Consider the following 14,294-nt stretch of genomic DNA (forward strand, 5'->3'; position numbering starts at 1 on the left):
CATAACTCACAGGTAAAGGACGATTCAAGCACTTACCAATTAAAGTCAGTTCCTGACAGAAATTATTTGGAGTGTGAAATATCTCTCAGTCTCATTACAGAGATTATGAAAAAAAATCTAGGCTTTAGAAGCTAGCCAATTCTTTAAATTCTGGTAAATCTGTCAGTGTATTTTATCCAGTTTCCTTCCACTGTTTCCTTTAGAGCAATTAACACTGCACAGTTTCTATTGAATGTGATACACTGATTCTACAAACGGATGTAACGTGCAAAGGTTCCCCCCCGCCCCCCACCGTTTAATGTTGATTATTCCACAGTTCCTGTCCTGTATAAATTGAACTGTTTTCCCAAGAAGGCACATAACAGCTCTTGGAGTTCACCCTCTTGAAGTGCAGAACATGTTGATTTAGCGTTGTGTTGAAGTCAGCTTCGTTCTCGACCTTGTCTGTCTTCCAGGAGCCAAGGTAACTGCTGCTTATCTCTCACCTCTTTGCACGGCAGCAAGGGCTGGTCATTGAGGGATATTTAAACATCACTCAAGACAGCAACATTGAAGAGGACAGAGGGGAAAGTCAAAAGGGAAATGATGGAGATTTCTCGCTCTAACCATTTATTTTTGGAGAGAGTGGGTGGGAGAGAAATGGAAACTCTAATGATTTTGGACGGTGCTTTGTTAATTGTTTTTCTCTCGTTCATACAGATGGTGAGAGATTACCTGTCCCTGCTTCTCGTTTTCACTTTGATGGTCCATTCTCAAGGTATTGAGAACCGTTCAACTTCTAATGCTGCAGATTATTGATCTTAAGTAATGTAATCATTATATTGGCATTAATTACCTAACTCTAAATCAGGCCTTTTCCCCCGTATTGCTGAACTGATTCCATTTTATTTCCGATTTCTTGGGTGCATTAGGCTAAGAACTTTTTTTTCCCCCAACAGGTTCAGTATTTTTGAGACTAGTCGTCTTGAAGTACCTGGAGAATTTAGTGAGTGAAATCCTGAACAGAAGTAACGGTACAGTTAGGTGGTCACCACTGTGAGAAGGTGAAACTGAATGAGTTGTGTTTTATTGTTGTACAGGTCAGGAGGTCAAGAACAAACCGAACCAAAATGCTCGATGTAGCCTTTTCGGTGAATATCGCATCCAGACTTTCGATGGGAACTTTTACGAATTTCCAGGACACTGCAGTTACAAGCTGGCCGGCGACTGCTTCAAACGCTCGTTCTCCCTTTTAGGTAATTCCATCCCACTTGCAAACGTTAAATTACAATTTATACGGTTGTATGAGATTGACTTCCAAATCACCATTTCCATGGTAATGTTTGGTAAGTGACCCTGTTCCTGTACTTTTCAGGTAACTACCAGGCTGGAAAACGGAAAAGCATTTCTTTGTATCTGGGAGAATACTTTGAAGTCACTTTAACTTTAAAAGGAGAAGCGTCTGTGAGACAAAAAAGGTAACACTTTTAGGTAATCTGATAACTAGTGCAGCACTGCCCTGGGAACAGTGCCCCTACTCTGGTCATTTTCTGGTTGGCAAGATGGTGTGCCACAGGGATCAGTGCTGGGGCCTCAACCTTTGACAATTTATATCAATGACTTGGATGAAGGGACTGAAGGTATGGTTGCTAAATTTGCTGATGACACAAATATAGGTAGGAAAGTAAGTTGTGAAGAGGACTTAAGGAGGCTGCAAAGGGATATAGACCAGTTAATTGAATGGGCAAAGATCTGGCAATGGAGTATAATGTGGGAAAATGTGAACTTGTCCATTTTGGCAGGAAGAAAAAAGAATCATTTTATCAAAATGGTATGAGATTGCAGAGCTCTGAGATGCAGAGGCATCTGGGGTTAAAGGCTTGCTCGGGTCTACAAATGAAACTTGACCCGAGCCTGATAGAACCACATCCGACCTGAGCTTGACCTGGCCTGAGTCCTTTGACTTTTTCCTGCACCCGACCCGGCCACCAAAACATAATCAACTTTATTGAAGATGTTGTGCTCTATCTTGGATGGAATCGCTCACTGCAGACTAGTGGGGACTCCAAATGCACATTTTCCACCTTGACATCTTGGCTGTCACTGTGTCTGACCCAGGAGCGACCCAACCCGAACCCAACACATATCATTGGGCCCGGTCGGGTACAGGTTGGGTAGCCATGCTGTAATCTGGGTGTCCTAGTGCATGAATCACAAAAGATTACTATGCAGATTCGGCAAGTAATTAGAAAAGCTAATAGAATGTTATTGTTTATTGCGAGGGGAGTTGAATACAAAAGTATTGAGGCTATGCTTCAGCTGTACAGGGCATTGGTGAGATCACATCTGGAATACTGTGTACAGCATTGGTCTGCTTAATTAAGGAAGAATGTAAATGCATTGGAAGCAGTTTGGAGAAGGTTTACTAGACTAATACCTGGAATGGGCAGGTTTTCTTATGAGAAAAGGTTGGACAGGCTAGGCTTGTATCTTCTGGATTTTAGAAGAGTAAGAGGCTACTTGATTGAATCATATAAGTTTCTGAGAGGTCTTGACAGGGTGGATGTGGAAAGGATGTTTCCTCTTGTGGGAAAATCTAGAACTAGGGATCACTGTTTAAAAATAAGGGGTCGCCCATTTAGGACAGATGAGAAGAAATTGTTTCTCTCAGAGGGTCGTGAGTCTTTGGAACTCTCTTCCTCAAAAGGCGGTGGAAGTGGAGTTTTTAAATATTTTTGAGGCAGAGGTAGATAGATTCTGGATAAGCAAGGGGGTGAAAGGTTATGGGGGTAGGTGGGAATGTTAAGTCGAGGTTACAATCAGATCAGCCATGATCTTATTGAATGTCAGAGCAGGGCCAAGTGGCCTACTTCTGCTCCTAATTTGTATGTTTGCATGTTCACATAGTGCCCCTGCTCTGGGTACAGTGCCCCTGCCCACACTTTGCTGATTGAAGACCTGATGAGACAGTCAATTTCTTTTAACTTCCTAGAGTTAAGAAAAATACAAGTTTAAAGGTGCATTTCCACAAAAGTTTAGTGTTGCTTCACATCCACACTAAACTAGCAGAGTTGAAGGCCGAGATGCCTGGATCACAGCAAAATGAAGTTCTCTGAATGATACAGTCTCACACTGTTCAGTTTGACACCATATGCAGAATGAATGCAAGGTTTAAACATGTATGATTCTATGAATCCAGTGGATCCTCGAATCTGACTTGCACATGCTCTTGAACACTTGATAGAACTCTCCGAGCTTACGAGAGCGGGGATTCTTCCCTCTCAGTTCGCTCAACATTTATAGTTCTGACTTTTAGAAGACAAGCTCTGCTCATTCCTGTATCTGGGGATGTGTAGACCTGGACCTAAACAGGTCAGCTTGAGATTGCAGCCAGGCAATGTAAACCATGTTCTGCCTGGTTGGAATAAAAATGGAGAGTGCTGGAAATACACAGCAGGTCTGGCAGCATCTGGGGAGAGAGAAACAGAGTTAACATTTCAGGTCAATGACCATTCTGATGAAAGGTCACAGACCTGAAACATTAACTCTGTTTCTCTCTTCACAGATGTGCCAGACCTGCTGAGCACTTCAAGAATTTTCTGCTTTTATTTCAGATTTCCAGCATCTGTTGTATTTTGCTTCTGCCAGTTTGAGTTGAGTTACAATTGCAATGAAGGTGCACCCTGAAAAGGTGATTTGTACCAGCCGCAGTTGAACTGCAGTTGGGGGGGGGGGGGCGCGGGGGTGTTGGGGGTCATAGACAAACAAAAAGGGGAGCTTCTCTGTATTTTTTATGCTGATACATTGGGGGTTGGTGGGAGAAGGGGGGAGGCAGTATTTTAACCTAACTCACCAGCCAGGAAATCCAGGGGATTGGGTGGAAAACCAGTTTTACACTCTCCCTCCTCCCCATATTATTCTCCATTGGCTTCAATGGAAAGTAACATTGGGCGGGCGTAAGACCAGCATTGCACTCGTTCCAGTTAGTTTCCCCAGCAGGCATGCTCGGTTAAAATTGCTCCCTTTGAGTAGATGCTGAAAGCATAGTACTGCAGAAGTATAAGTGCACTTCAGAGATGGTTTCAAGTATAACTACAGCGTTCATGCAGTTTGTAACCTTAATTCTATTTTTGTTATTTTGATAGGATCTTGCTGCCTTTTGCATCCCACGGTGTGTTCATAGGAACAGAAGCAGGCTTCTATATCATATCCAGTGATGAACATGGGTTCACAGTTAGGATCGACACCAGTAGAAATGTGATCATCATGCTGTCTAAAAAATATTTTAGTCGGACATGCGGACTCTGTGGCAATTACAATAACTTCCCTCAAGATGATTACATATCTCAAGAAGGTAATGTAGTAATTATTAATGAATAATCATCTGTTTTTCAAACATTTGAGCAGAAACCTACTGCCAATATTAAAACGTTCCTAGGGACCTCCTGCAAATAATGTTACCCTAGGTACACTCTGTAAATTTTGACACACTCCTCAGTAGCTCCTAGAAGTGTTGGCATGCTTTCAGCTACCCCTTGCAAATATTGGAATGCTCCCAGAGATCCTTGCAAATATTGACAGATTCCCAGGGACCCTTTCCACAAATTGGCATGTTCCTGCGCATCTCCTGTAAATACTGATATTGTCCTGGGGACCTTCTGCAAATATTGACATTCCAGGGACTTATTGCAAGTAGTGGCATGCTCCCAGGATTTCCCTACATTAACTGAGGTGTTCCTGAGGATCTCCTGAAAATAGAGATGCACTCTTGACTACCTCCAAGGTACCTCAGCAACTATTGCACTCTTAAGAATAATCTAAAAATAGTGACACTGTCCGGTAGATTCCCTGCAGATATTCACATGTTCCTGGGGATCCGTTGAAAATATTGACACTGTCCTAGGCATCTCTACAAATATTGACATGCTTCTGAGGATCCTCCCCCACTGCAAATATTGGCATTCTCTTGGGCACTTCATATCCTAACTTCCAAAGGACAATGCCAGTAACCCAAAATAAAGCACTATTTTTGTAACAGAAGGCATTTTTATTTGATTTTTGGAAGGGGGTACCCAGGGGCCATATACAGCCACAGAAGTAATGTGCTAGTGAATCAACCAATGCACAAATATGGTGACTGATCTGATAATGTTGGGGAACAGAGGAGATCCCTCAAAGCCTGCTGGCTCCCAGTTTGAAAACCTATGCTCTAAATAGCAACTGGGTTAAGATTCACATAGCCTGTAGAATTAATTTGAAATAAGTAATGTGGCTAAAACAAAACAATAGTGATGTGGCCAGAACAGTTTTATGCACTCACTAATTAGAGAGCCAGCGTAATGAGCACTAACACAGCTCGTCTGCTCCCAGTTCTCTCTGTTTCTTAAGCGTTATTAGTACTAATTATGGCTTGTCTCTAAAGAGACTCGCATTCCTGGTGGTATTATTATAATAAAAACAATTGGCTTTTTAACAGCACTTTTTAGTGTTTATCTAAATTTGCATATAAATTAGTGATTAAGCTATGCACAAATGTAACCATCCTTCTTTCAATGACCGATCATCGCATCAGTTTTTATTTAATATACAACTCAACTGAAATTGTTAATTTGGTCTGCAGTCAAACATGTAATCATTCTGAGCTTTGGTGCTGGGTGTTACTTTCCATTTAAATTTATTTTAAAGCATCTTGGAACTCAAAACTACTTTTTCAATGATGGTTTCAGGAATAGGTGGGTCAATGATTTTTAATAATGCAGGCTAAAGTTGCAATAAGAGTTGGAGCCAGCATTAACGATACTGTTAAAAAAACTTGCATTTATATATTACCTACTGCCTATTTCCATTTCCATAACATCGCCCAACTTCACCTCTGTTTCAGTTCAACTGCTGCTGAAACTCTCATTTAAGCCTTCATTACATCTAGACTTGACTATTCCAATGCACTCCTGGCTGGTCACCCACATTCTACTCCCCATGAATTTGAGATCATCCAAAACTCTGCTGCCTGTGTCTTAACTTGTGCCAAGTCCAGTTCCACATCAACTCTGTGCTCGCTGACCTATATTGACTCCTGGTCAAACAATGTTTTGATTTTAAAATTCTAATCCTATTTTCAAATCCTTCCCTGGTTGCACCCCTCCCTATCTCTGTAATGTCCTCCAGCCCCACAACCCTCCAAGATATCTGCACTCCTCTAATTCTGGCTTCTTCTGCTTCCCTGATTTTAATCACTCCACCATTGGTTGGCGTGCCTTCAGTTGCCTAGGCCCCAAGCTCTCGAATACCCTCCGTTTACCTCTCTCCCTCTGCACCTTGCTTTCTTCCTTTAAGCCACTCCTTAAAACCTTACCTCTTTGACCAAGCTTTTGGTCATCTGACCTAATATCTCTTTTTGTAGCTCGGAGTCATACTTTGTTTTATAATGCTCCTGTGAAGCACCTTGGGATGTTTTATCATGTTAAAGGTGCTATATAAATATAAGTTGTTAACTTAATAAGTTACTTTGAAGTTGTTATGTAAGTAATTACAGCATCTAATTTGAATTCAGAGATCGACAAACAATAATTGCGACAATGACCAGTTAATCTGTTGCTTGGCAGTGTTGATTGAAGGAGGAATGTTGGCCAATACACTAAGAGGCTCTCTGCACTGATCGTATCATGGGATCTCTTGCATTCCCATGAACAGGCAGATGGGCTGTTGTTTAATATCCCATCTGAAAGATGGCATGGCTGATCATGCACCAGTCCCTCAATACAGCACTGACATATCAGCCTAGATTATCTTTCCAAGTCTTTTCTTGGAGCTTAAACCCACAATCTTCCTACTCTGAGGCAAGAATGATGCAAATGAGCAAAGTTGAAACCATGTGATATAAGATTACATCATTTTATTACCAATTGACAGTTTCAGATAGAATGAATAGTTAATATTTGCTATAACAATAGAGAAACTTAAATAGGGTGGAAATGAATCGGGAAGAGATTAATGAAGATCATATTCACTTTCTAATTAGTTTTATTTGTATGGCTGACTCAGGATAAATTGTCACATTTGCACTGTTTAAGGAATTTAAATTAGATTTTTTTTTTTGGAGCAGTAAATCATTGAATTGTGACATGTTTTACCAGAAATAGTAGTCATATTCTGAAATTTAGCTCTTTAACAGAAAGATTCCATTGTGCTATTGTCAGAGCAGGATTCAAGTGATAAACCTTGGGAAGTTAAAGTGTTTACAATGATTAAAACCACTGTTTTTTTTCACAGGGTTCCAGGTGGAGAATAGCTATGATTTTGCCAACTCTTGGGCAATGCATGGTGCTGAGGAGATATGCAACCGAGTGTCTCCTCCCAGTAAAACCTGCAATATGTCCTCTGAGGCAATACAAAACGTGAGTTCAGCATTTCAATAAAGATATAGGATCATAGAATCTTACAGTACAGAAAGTGATCACTCGGCTCATTACGTCTGTGCCAGCTCTTTGAAAGCACTATCTGATTATGCCCACTCCCCTGCTCTTTCCTGTTCTTTATCTGTTCCGTGCAAACAAGACGGGAAAATGACAGATACAGTGACACGAGTCATATTTGATTTTTAATTGCCAGTCAATGATTACATTTTCTTTGACATACATTAATTTACGCATATATTTTAGACGTTGAACAGAACTTATTTTAATTAGCTATATTTTTTTACCAACTAATATATGCATGATTCTGTGGAAGTCTGTTTAAATTCCCTGTAAGTGGACTTTTTCCAGTGCGTGGGATTATCACCACTGAAAATGTTAACCTGACACTCAAATACTGATCTACATATGCACACACATGTAGAAACATTGAAAGCCCACTCTTCCAGGGCTCCTTTTGCTCTTGAAACTTTGCCCCTAATATATATAATTTTCCCATTATTTTTGAAGTATAAAGTTAAAATGATGGCAATAAAACTTACATTTTACTGTGGTTTTATCTTTTGTTACAATATTATGGTGTCTAAATTCAAAACTGGTTAATTGCTGATGGTGGCAAAAGAGCTTGAGAGGAAGAGGAAAGAAAGAATGAAAGTGTGTGTGTGTGAGCGAGAGAGAGAGAAGCAGAAAGTGTGCTTTTCTAATAAAATGAACTTTTTTTGGACATAGAACTTCATGGAAAAGTGCAGAATGCTCAAAACTAGTCAAACATTCAGAAAATGTAAGGATCATGTGGATCCAGAGCCATTCATTGCTAGTTGTGAGGATGATACATGCCACTGTGAAGGAAAGAATTGTCACTGTCAAGCATTTCTGGAATATGCAAGGTCCTGTGCTCAGAAAGGTTTACTCCTCAATGATTGGTTTACAGAAAGTGATTGTAGTAAGTACTTTTTCAAATGAATTTCTTACGGTTGTATCATACGATTATGATGCAATTATTAAAGATTAGCTCCTTTTGAAATCTGATCTGTTTTTGATTTTAATTGCTATTCCTATTTGTCCTTACCTGGTTCCATACAAGTAAGTTACTTTATAAGATCAGTAAACAGATGCACATTGTCACTATTATTAGTAAACTGGAAAACAAAGTCAACAGTGAAATAGATCTGAAAACTGAAAATATTCTGATTCACTCATTTAAACCAATCCCATACACGTTAGACTGTTAGTTTATGTGATGGTATTTCTGCTGATAAATACATAAGTGTACCAAAGAAACCACTTTTCTACAGTTTAGGTTTAGTCCCAAACTGCAGATTTTACAAGCAAATGTATTATCCAAATAGAATCGCGATCTCTACCCTAAATTCTAAGGATCACGTGTAGTATTGGAAACCTGGAAGAATATGATGTTGGACCAGCTTACCATACCTTGAACGCCTTGGGGTAGATAATGCTTAAGGGTGATGACTTCCCAGCTTTTATTTTAAACTAACTTTGTCTGATGTAAATGCACTTTTTGTTTTAACAAGTACTGAAATGTCCGACTGGAATGGAATATCAAGTGTGTGTGCCAGCCTGTGCACAAACATGCAGAAGTTTAAGTATCAATCAGTTATGTCACGAACAATGCATGGATGGCTGCACTTGTGGAGGTGATTGTTTTTTGCTCATTATATTTCAGACATTTATTGAGAGCACTGTATTGCACGAGTATTCTATGCTTTATGATACAATGTTTGGATTTCAGATAGGAAAGTACTGGATGGGGACACTTGTGTAGCTTCTTCAGAATGTTCCTGCATGCACATGGGTAAACAATACCCTTCGGGTTCAAGTATCTCCCAGGACTGCCATACATGGTTAGTATTGAAACTAAAGTCTGTAATGATTATCATCGAACATTTAGCTGTGGAATGTAGCAAGCTAGCTGTTAGGAGTGCCAATCAAGCAATATTTGCAATTGACTGTGGCAAGCTTAGAAAAACACCCCCCTCCCCCACCCACTTTCTTCACACCTAATGCATATTTTTCTATTTCCTCCCAGACATCCTGTGTCCTTTCTGAGCTAGATTGCAGATTGGTGCTGAATTGGGGGAAAGTGATCATGTTTTGGGATTTTTTTTTTTTTACACCAAGGATTTGGAAGAGAACTATATTTAAATGTTGAGTTTTTAAATAAGTTTAAGAAAAAGCACAGACTGAGATGAAAGGTGGTTAAACTGCTCATGCACTGGGCATTGAAGTTATTTTAACCAAACGGAAGAGAATAAACAATTACCATAGTTCGTCTCGGTAATCAATAAACGACACACACCCATTGTGTTTCAAAGTCCCTGGTCCCAGGTGTTCAACAGGGTAGAAATACTTACTTACAGTCAGCTTTTTAAAAAAGAAAGCTGCTAGGACAGGATTTTGCCTAGACTCAGAAGATTAGCAGGAAACGTATTTAAAAGTATTTTTCTTAAGTCATCTTAAGTAAGATGAGCCACTAATGTAGAGAAGCATAGCACATGTATTATTTTGTGTCATTACATGAAGACAAGTTGCACTGATTGAATGTTCACATACTGTCTGGCCTTGACACTGAACTTGAGACGGTACCTACAACAAACCTCCATTTATGACAGGCAGTTTTGCACAGTAGGGATTTTATTCACTAAGGGCTGGATTGAAACTGTACAAATCAATTTCGTTAAGGACCTTTATAGCAAAACAAAGGTTTTTAGCTTATCAGTCTGGGTTGAATGTGAATATATGAGGTGTGTCTGACTCAATGCATCATCCCATTCCTCCTGCTCTCCCCTACCCAAGTCTCTGCCCTAGATTGTTGATTCGCTACATACCCAGATGTTATATTGTGCCTTACCTATCCTCCCTATATCAATGACTATATGCCAGAAGCTATGATGTCTCTCAGAATTCACAGAATTGTTACAGCCATTCAGCCCATCGTGCCTGCACCGGCTCTCTGCGCAATTCACTTAGTGCCAGTCAGCTTTAAGAACACTTATTGCTCTTAGTGCCTCTGAGTTATGGAGTGGAAAAATCAGCTAAATTTCCCATTCCTGATGTGTGGAACTATGTCCCAGATAGGAAAGAAGGATAGGAGGAAATTGGAAAAATAAAGGAAAAATCTGTACTTAATTGTTTTAAAATTGTTGTAATAGATATATAAAAAATATCAGTATGGGCACAAATTCATTATAACATCCTAATGACTAATGGTGGATTTTATTGTCTCAATTGTTAAAGTAGCATCAATACTTCTGTCAGACATATTTCACCATCAGACACCTTGTGCTTTAATTTTTTCTAAGAAGCATGAAATTGTAGGTCTGAAAATCCCTCTATTTTTATGCTAATTGTTTGGATATGGTTTGGGGTGGTGGAGATGGGCGCAGAGACACAAGGCCCACTTTATGCCTGTACTGCACAGCCCAATTTTTTTTTCCTCTGGCCTCCAAGCGGCACTGTGCCTGAACCAGACCTTTCTATTCAACCTACATGGAAATCCCAATTGAATAATGTTATCATCATCTTTCCTTTCCTTACACCAGTTCAGGATTGTTCTTTGTTCTTTTGTTTTACAGCATTTGCAGCCACGGAAAATGGGAGTGTAGCAATGAGGAGTGTCCAGGTGTGTATCTTACTATATAATGAAAACAGTAACAATAATCCTCAGGTCAGTTTACAAGAGAGAGATTTTGTTTAAAATTCCCTGTAATCAAGGGTGTAATTAATAGTTCGAGCATACAGTTAATCTTTTACTATGGTTCCGTCCCCACCTCAGACTCCATCTTGTAAAATTTTTAAAAATTCGTTCATGGGATGTGAGCATCGCTGGCAAGACCAGCATTTATTGCCCATCCTTAATTGCCCTTGAGAAGGTGGTGAGCTGCCTTCTTCAACCGCTGCAGTCCGTGTGGTGTAGGTACACCCACAGTGCTAAAAGGGAGGGTGTTCTAGGATATTGACCCAGTGACTGTGAAGGAATAGTGATATATTTCCAAGTCAGGATGGTGTGTGACTTGGAGGGGGACTTGCAGGTGGTGGTGTTCCCATGTGTCTGCTGCGCTTGTCCTTCCAAGTGGTAGAGGCCATGGTTTTGGAAAGTGCTGTCTAAGGAGCCTTGATAAGTTGCTGCAATGCATCTTGTATATGGTGCACACTGCTGTCACTGTGTACCGCTGGTGGAGATAGTGCATGTTTAAGGTGGTGGATGGGGTCTTGATGAAGCGGGCTGCTTTGTTCTGGATTGTGTCGAGGTTCTTGAGTGTTGTTGGAGCAGCGCTCATCCAACCACGTGGAATGCATTCCATTACACTCTTGACTTGTGCCTTGTGAACGGGCTATGGGGAATCAGGAGGTGAGTTACCTGCTACAGAATTCCCAGCCTCTGACCTGCATTTGTAGCCACAGTATGTATATGGCTGGTCCAGTTAAGTTTCTAATGGTGACCCTCAGGCTGTTGATGGTGGGAGATTCAGCAGTGGTAATGCCGTTGAATGTCGAAGGGAGATGGTTAGGTTCTTAGGGCTGAATTCTACACCGCTCCAGCGGGTCAGATGGTGGTGTGGGGGCGGCATGAAATTGAGCAGGTGCTCTAGGATGCCTTCCTGCCCTTCCCTTGCCGCTGGCCAACTTTACAGCGGCCAGTCGAGCAGGTGGGGGGTGTGGTGTGGGGGAGACAGCCTGCCTGCGCGAGGCCAATCAATGCCCCTAAGTGGCCACTTAACTGCCACTTAAGGGCCCTCGCCCACCTCCATGGGCATTTTACCCGTGGCAAGCAAGCGTGTTGGGGATGTGAAAGGCCACCCAGTGATAGCTGCCAGCCTTTCTGCATGGGGCGGGGTGCCATGGCAGTTGGGCACAGGGTGCCCGATTGAGGGCTGCCTCTGCTTCCCAACCCACCCCCAGGACCCAAGACGCACCCCTTCCCCAACCAAAGAACTACCCTTGCCTCGCCGCCATGACCAATCAACCCCCTGGTGAGGCAAGCCCAACTTTCCTGAAGTCCTGGCTCCATGGCATCGGCTAGGCTGAAGTTCCAGCAATGGCCACATTGGCACTGTTGGGACTAAGAGCTGCCGGCCCGCTGATTGGCCAGCAGCTGACTGAGGCAGGACCTCCTCCCTCAAGCGAGTGGAAGTCCCACCTCGGGACACTTAAAGCCCGGGGACCTGTAAAATCCGGGTCAGATCCCCGGGCTAGGCGGAAGCGGGTTTGCCACCAACTTTTACGTTGGTGGCAAAGTCCCGTCTGCCTATGGTAAAATCCAGCCTTAGTATGTGAGGAGTTTCGAATGGCACTGAACACTGCAATCACCAGTGACCATCTCCACTTCTGACCTTACATTGGAGGGAAGGTCGGAACTCCTGCAGTGATGTCCTGGGGCTGAGATGATTGACCTCCAACAACCACAACCACCTTCCATTGTGCTAGGTATGACTCCAACCAGTGGAGAATTTCCCCCGATTCCCATTGACTTTAAATTTGCTCGGGCTCCTTGATGCCACATTCGGTCAAATGCTGCCTTGGTGTCAAGGGCAGTTACTCTCACCTCACCTCTGAAATTCAGCTCTTTTGTCCATGTTTGGACCAAGTCTGTACTGAGGTCTGGGCCGTGGCGGAACCTAAACTGAGCATTGATGAGCAGGTTGTTGCTGAATAAGTGCCACTTGATAGTACTGTCAATGACACCTTCCATTGCTCTGCTGATGATTGAGAGTAGACTGAGGTGCTGATTGGCTGGGTTCGATTTGTCCTGCTTTTTGTGGTCAGGACATATCTGGGCAATTTTCCACATTGTCGGGTAAATGCCAGTGTTGTAGCTGTACTGGAACAGTTTGGCTAAGGGCATGGCTAGTTCTGGAACATGTGCTTCCAGTGCTACAGCTGGGATGTTGTCAGGGCCCATAGCCTTTGCTGTATGCAGTACCTTCAGTGAGTATGACTCTGTCAGGCTGACTAGTCTGTGGGACAGCTCTCCCAATTGTGGCACAAGTCCCCTAATGTTAATGAGCAGGGTCGACTGGGCAGGGTGTGCCTTTGTCATTTCCAGTGCTCAGATTGATACCAAGTGATTTGTCTTGTTTGATACAGCTGAGTGGCTTACTAGGCCACTTCAGAGGGTAGTTACATTGCTGTGGGTTTGGAGTTACATGAAGGCCGGATCTGGTAAGGATAGCAGATTCCCTCCCCTGAAGGGCATTTGTGAATCAGACGGGTATTTATAACAATCCAGTAGTTTTATGATGATTTATGAGGCTAGCATTTTGTTCCAGATTTATTATTTGATTGAATTTAAATTCCCCTCAGCTGCCATGATGGGATTTGAACTGATGATACTGGAGCATTAGTCCAGACCTCTGGATCACTAATCCAGTAACGTTATCACTATGCTAGTGTCCCCTATGAGCTGACATCTCCAGTTCCAGATATCTCACTCCTAGGCACCAACATATGTGCTGAATTCTGTCCCCTATCAATATTTTAAAAACTGCAATCGTTACATGTTCTAAATCCTCCAGTTGATTTCTTCACAATGGTGATGCTGAAATAGATATTCATATAACTTTATACCTAAAATCTATCATAAATCTACCTGCACCCGTGTTGTGCAAAGCACGTATACAATCATAAACTGAAAAATCTAGATGAAGAGCTAAAGCCTTCATGCAAGACATAACCAAGAAATAAGTGCCATGTTTAATCACATCTCAACCAACATCACTAAAACAGATTATGTTTGTGGGACCTTGCTGTGTGCAAATTGGCAGCCGCATTTCCCTGCATTGCAATACTGAACACACCCTGTCTCTCAACGGTTCATTTTGAAGCACTGTTACCAGATAGGGAAACATGGCAGTCAATTTGTTCACAACCAAGTCCCACTTG

At 41.9% G+C, this 14,294-nt stretch overlaps 1 protein-coding gene across 2 annotated transcripts in view; it reads left to right on the top strand.

The window, feature by feature from the left end:
* The first annotated feature begins 353 nt into the window (after positions 1-353).
* Positions 354-14,294, top strand: part of vwf (von Willebrand factor) — a 125,126-nt gene continuing 111,185 nt past the window's right edge. Inside the window, exons 1-10 of one of the 2 annotated variants that reach the window (XM_068059005.1) lie at positions 354-463; positions 700-757; positions 1,080-1,235; positions 1,355-1,457; positions 4,125-4,333; positions 7,249-7,373; positions 8,121-8,334; positions 8,927-9,049; positions 9,145-9,256; positions 10,988-11,034. In XM_068059005.1, coding sequence (XP_067915106.1) covers positions 700-757; positions 1,080-1,235; positions 1,355-1,457; positions 4,125-4,333; positions 7,249-7,373; positions 8,121-8,334; positions 8,927-9,049; positions 9,145-9,256; positions 10,988-11,034 — 1,147 coding nt within the window. In that variant the 5' untranslated portion in view covers positions 354-463. Of the gene's footprint in view, positions 464-565; positions 758-1,079; positions 1,236-1,354; positions 1,458-4,124; positions 4,334-7,248; positions 7,374-8,120; positions 8,335-8,926; positions 9,050-9,144; positions 9,257-10,987; positions 11,035-14,294 lie in introns of those variants that run through there. The other variant, XM_068059004.1, reaches the window with a different exon arrangement.

This window comes from Heterodontus francisci, chromosome 27, assembly GCF_036365525.1.
Source record: "Heterodontus francisci isolate sHetFra1 chromosome 27, sHetFra1.hap1, whole genome shotgun sequence".
NCBI lineage: Eukaryota > Metazoa > Chordata > Chondrichthyes > Heterodontiformes > Heterodontidae > Heterodontus > Heterodontus francisci.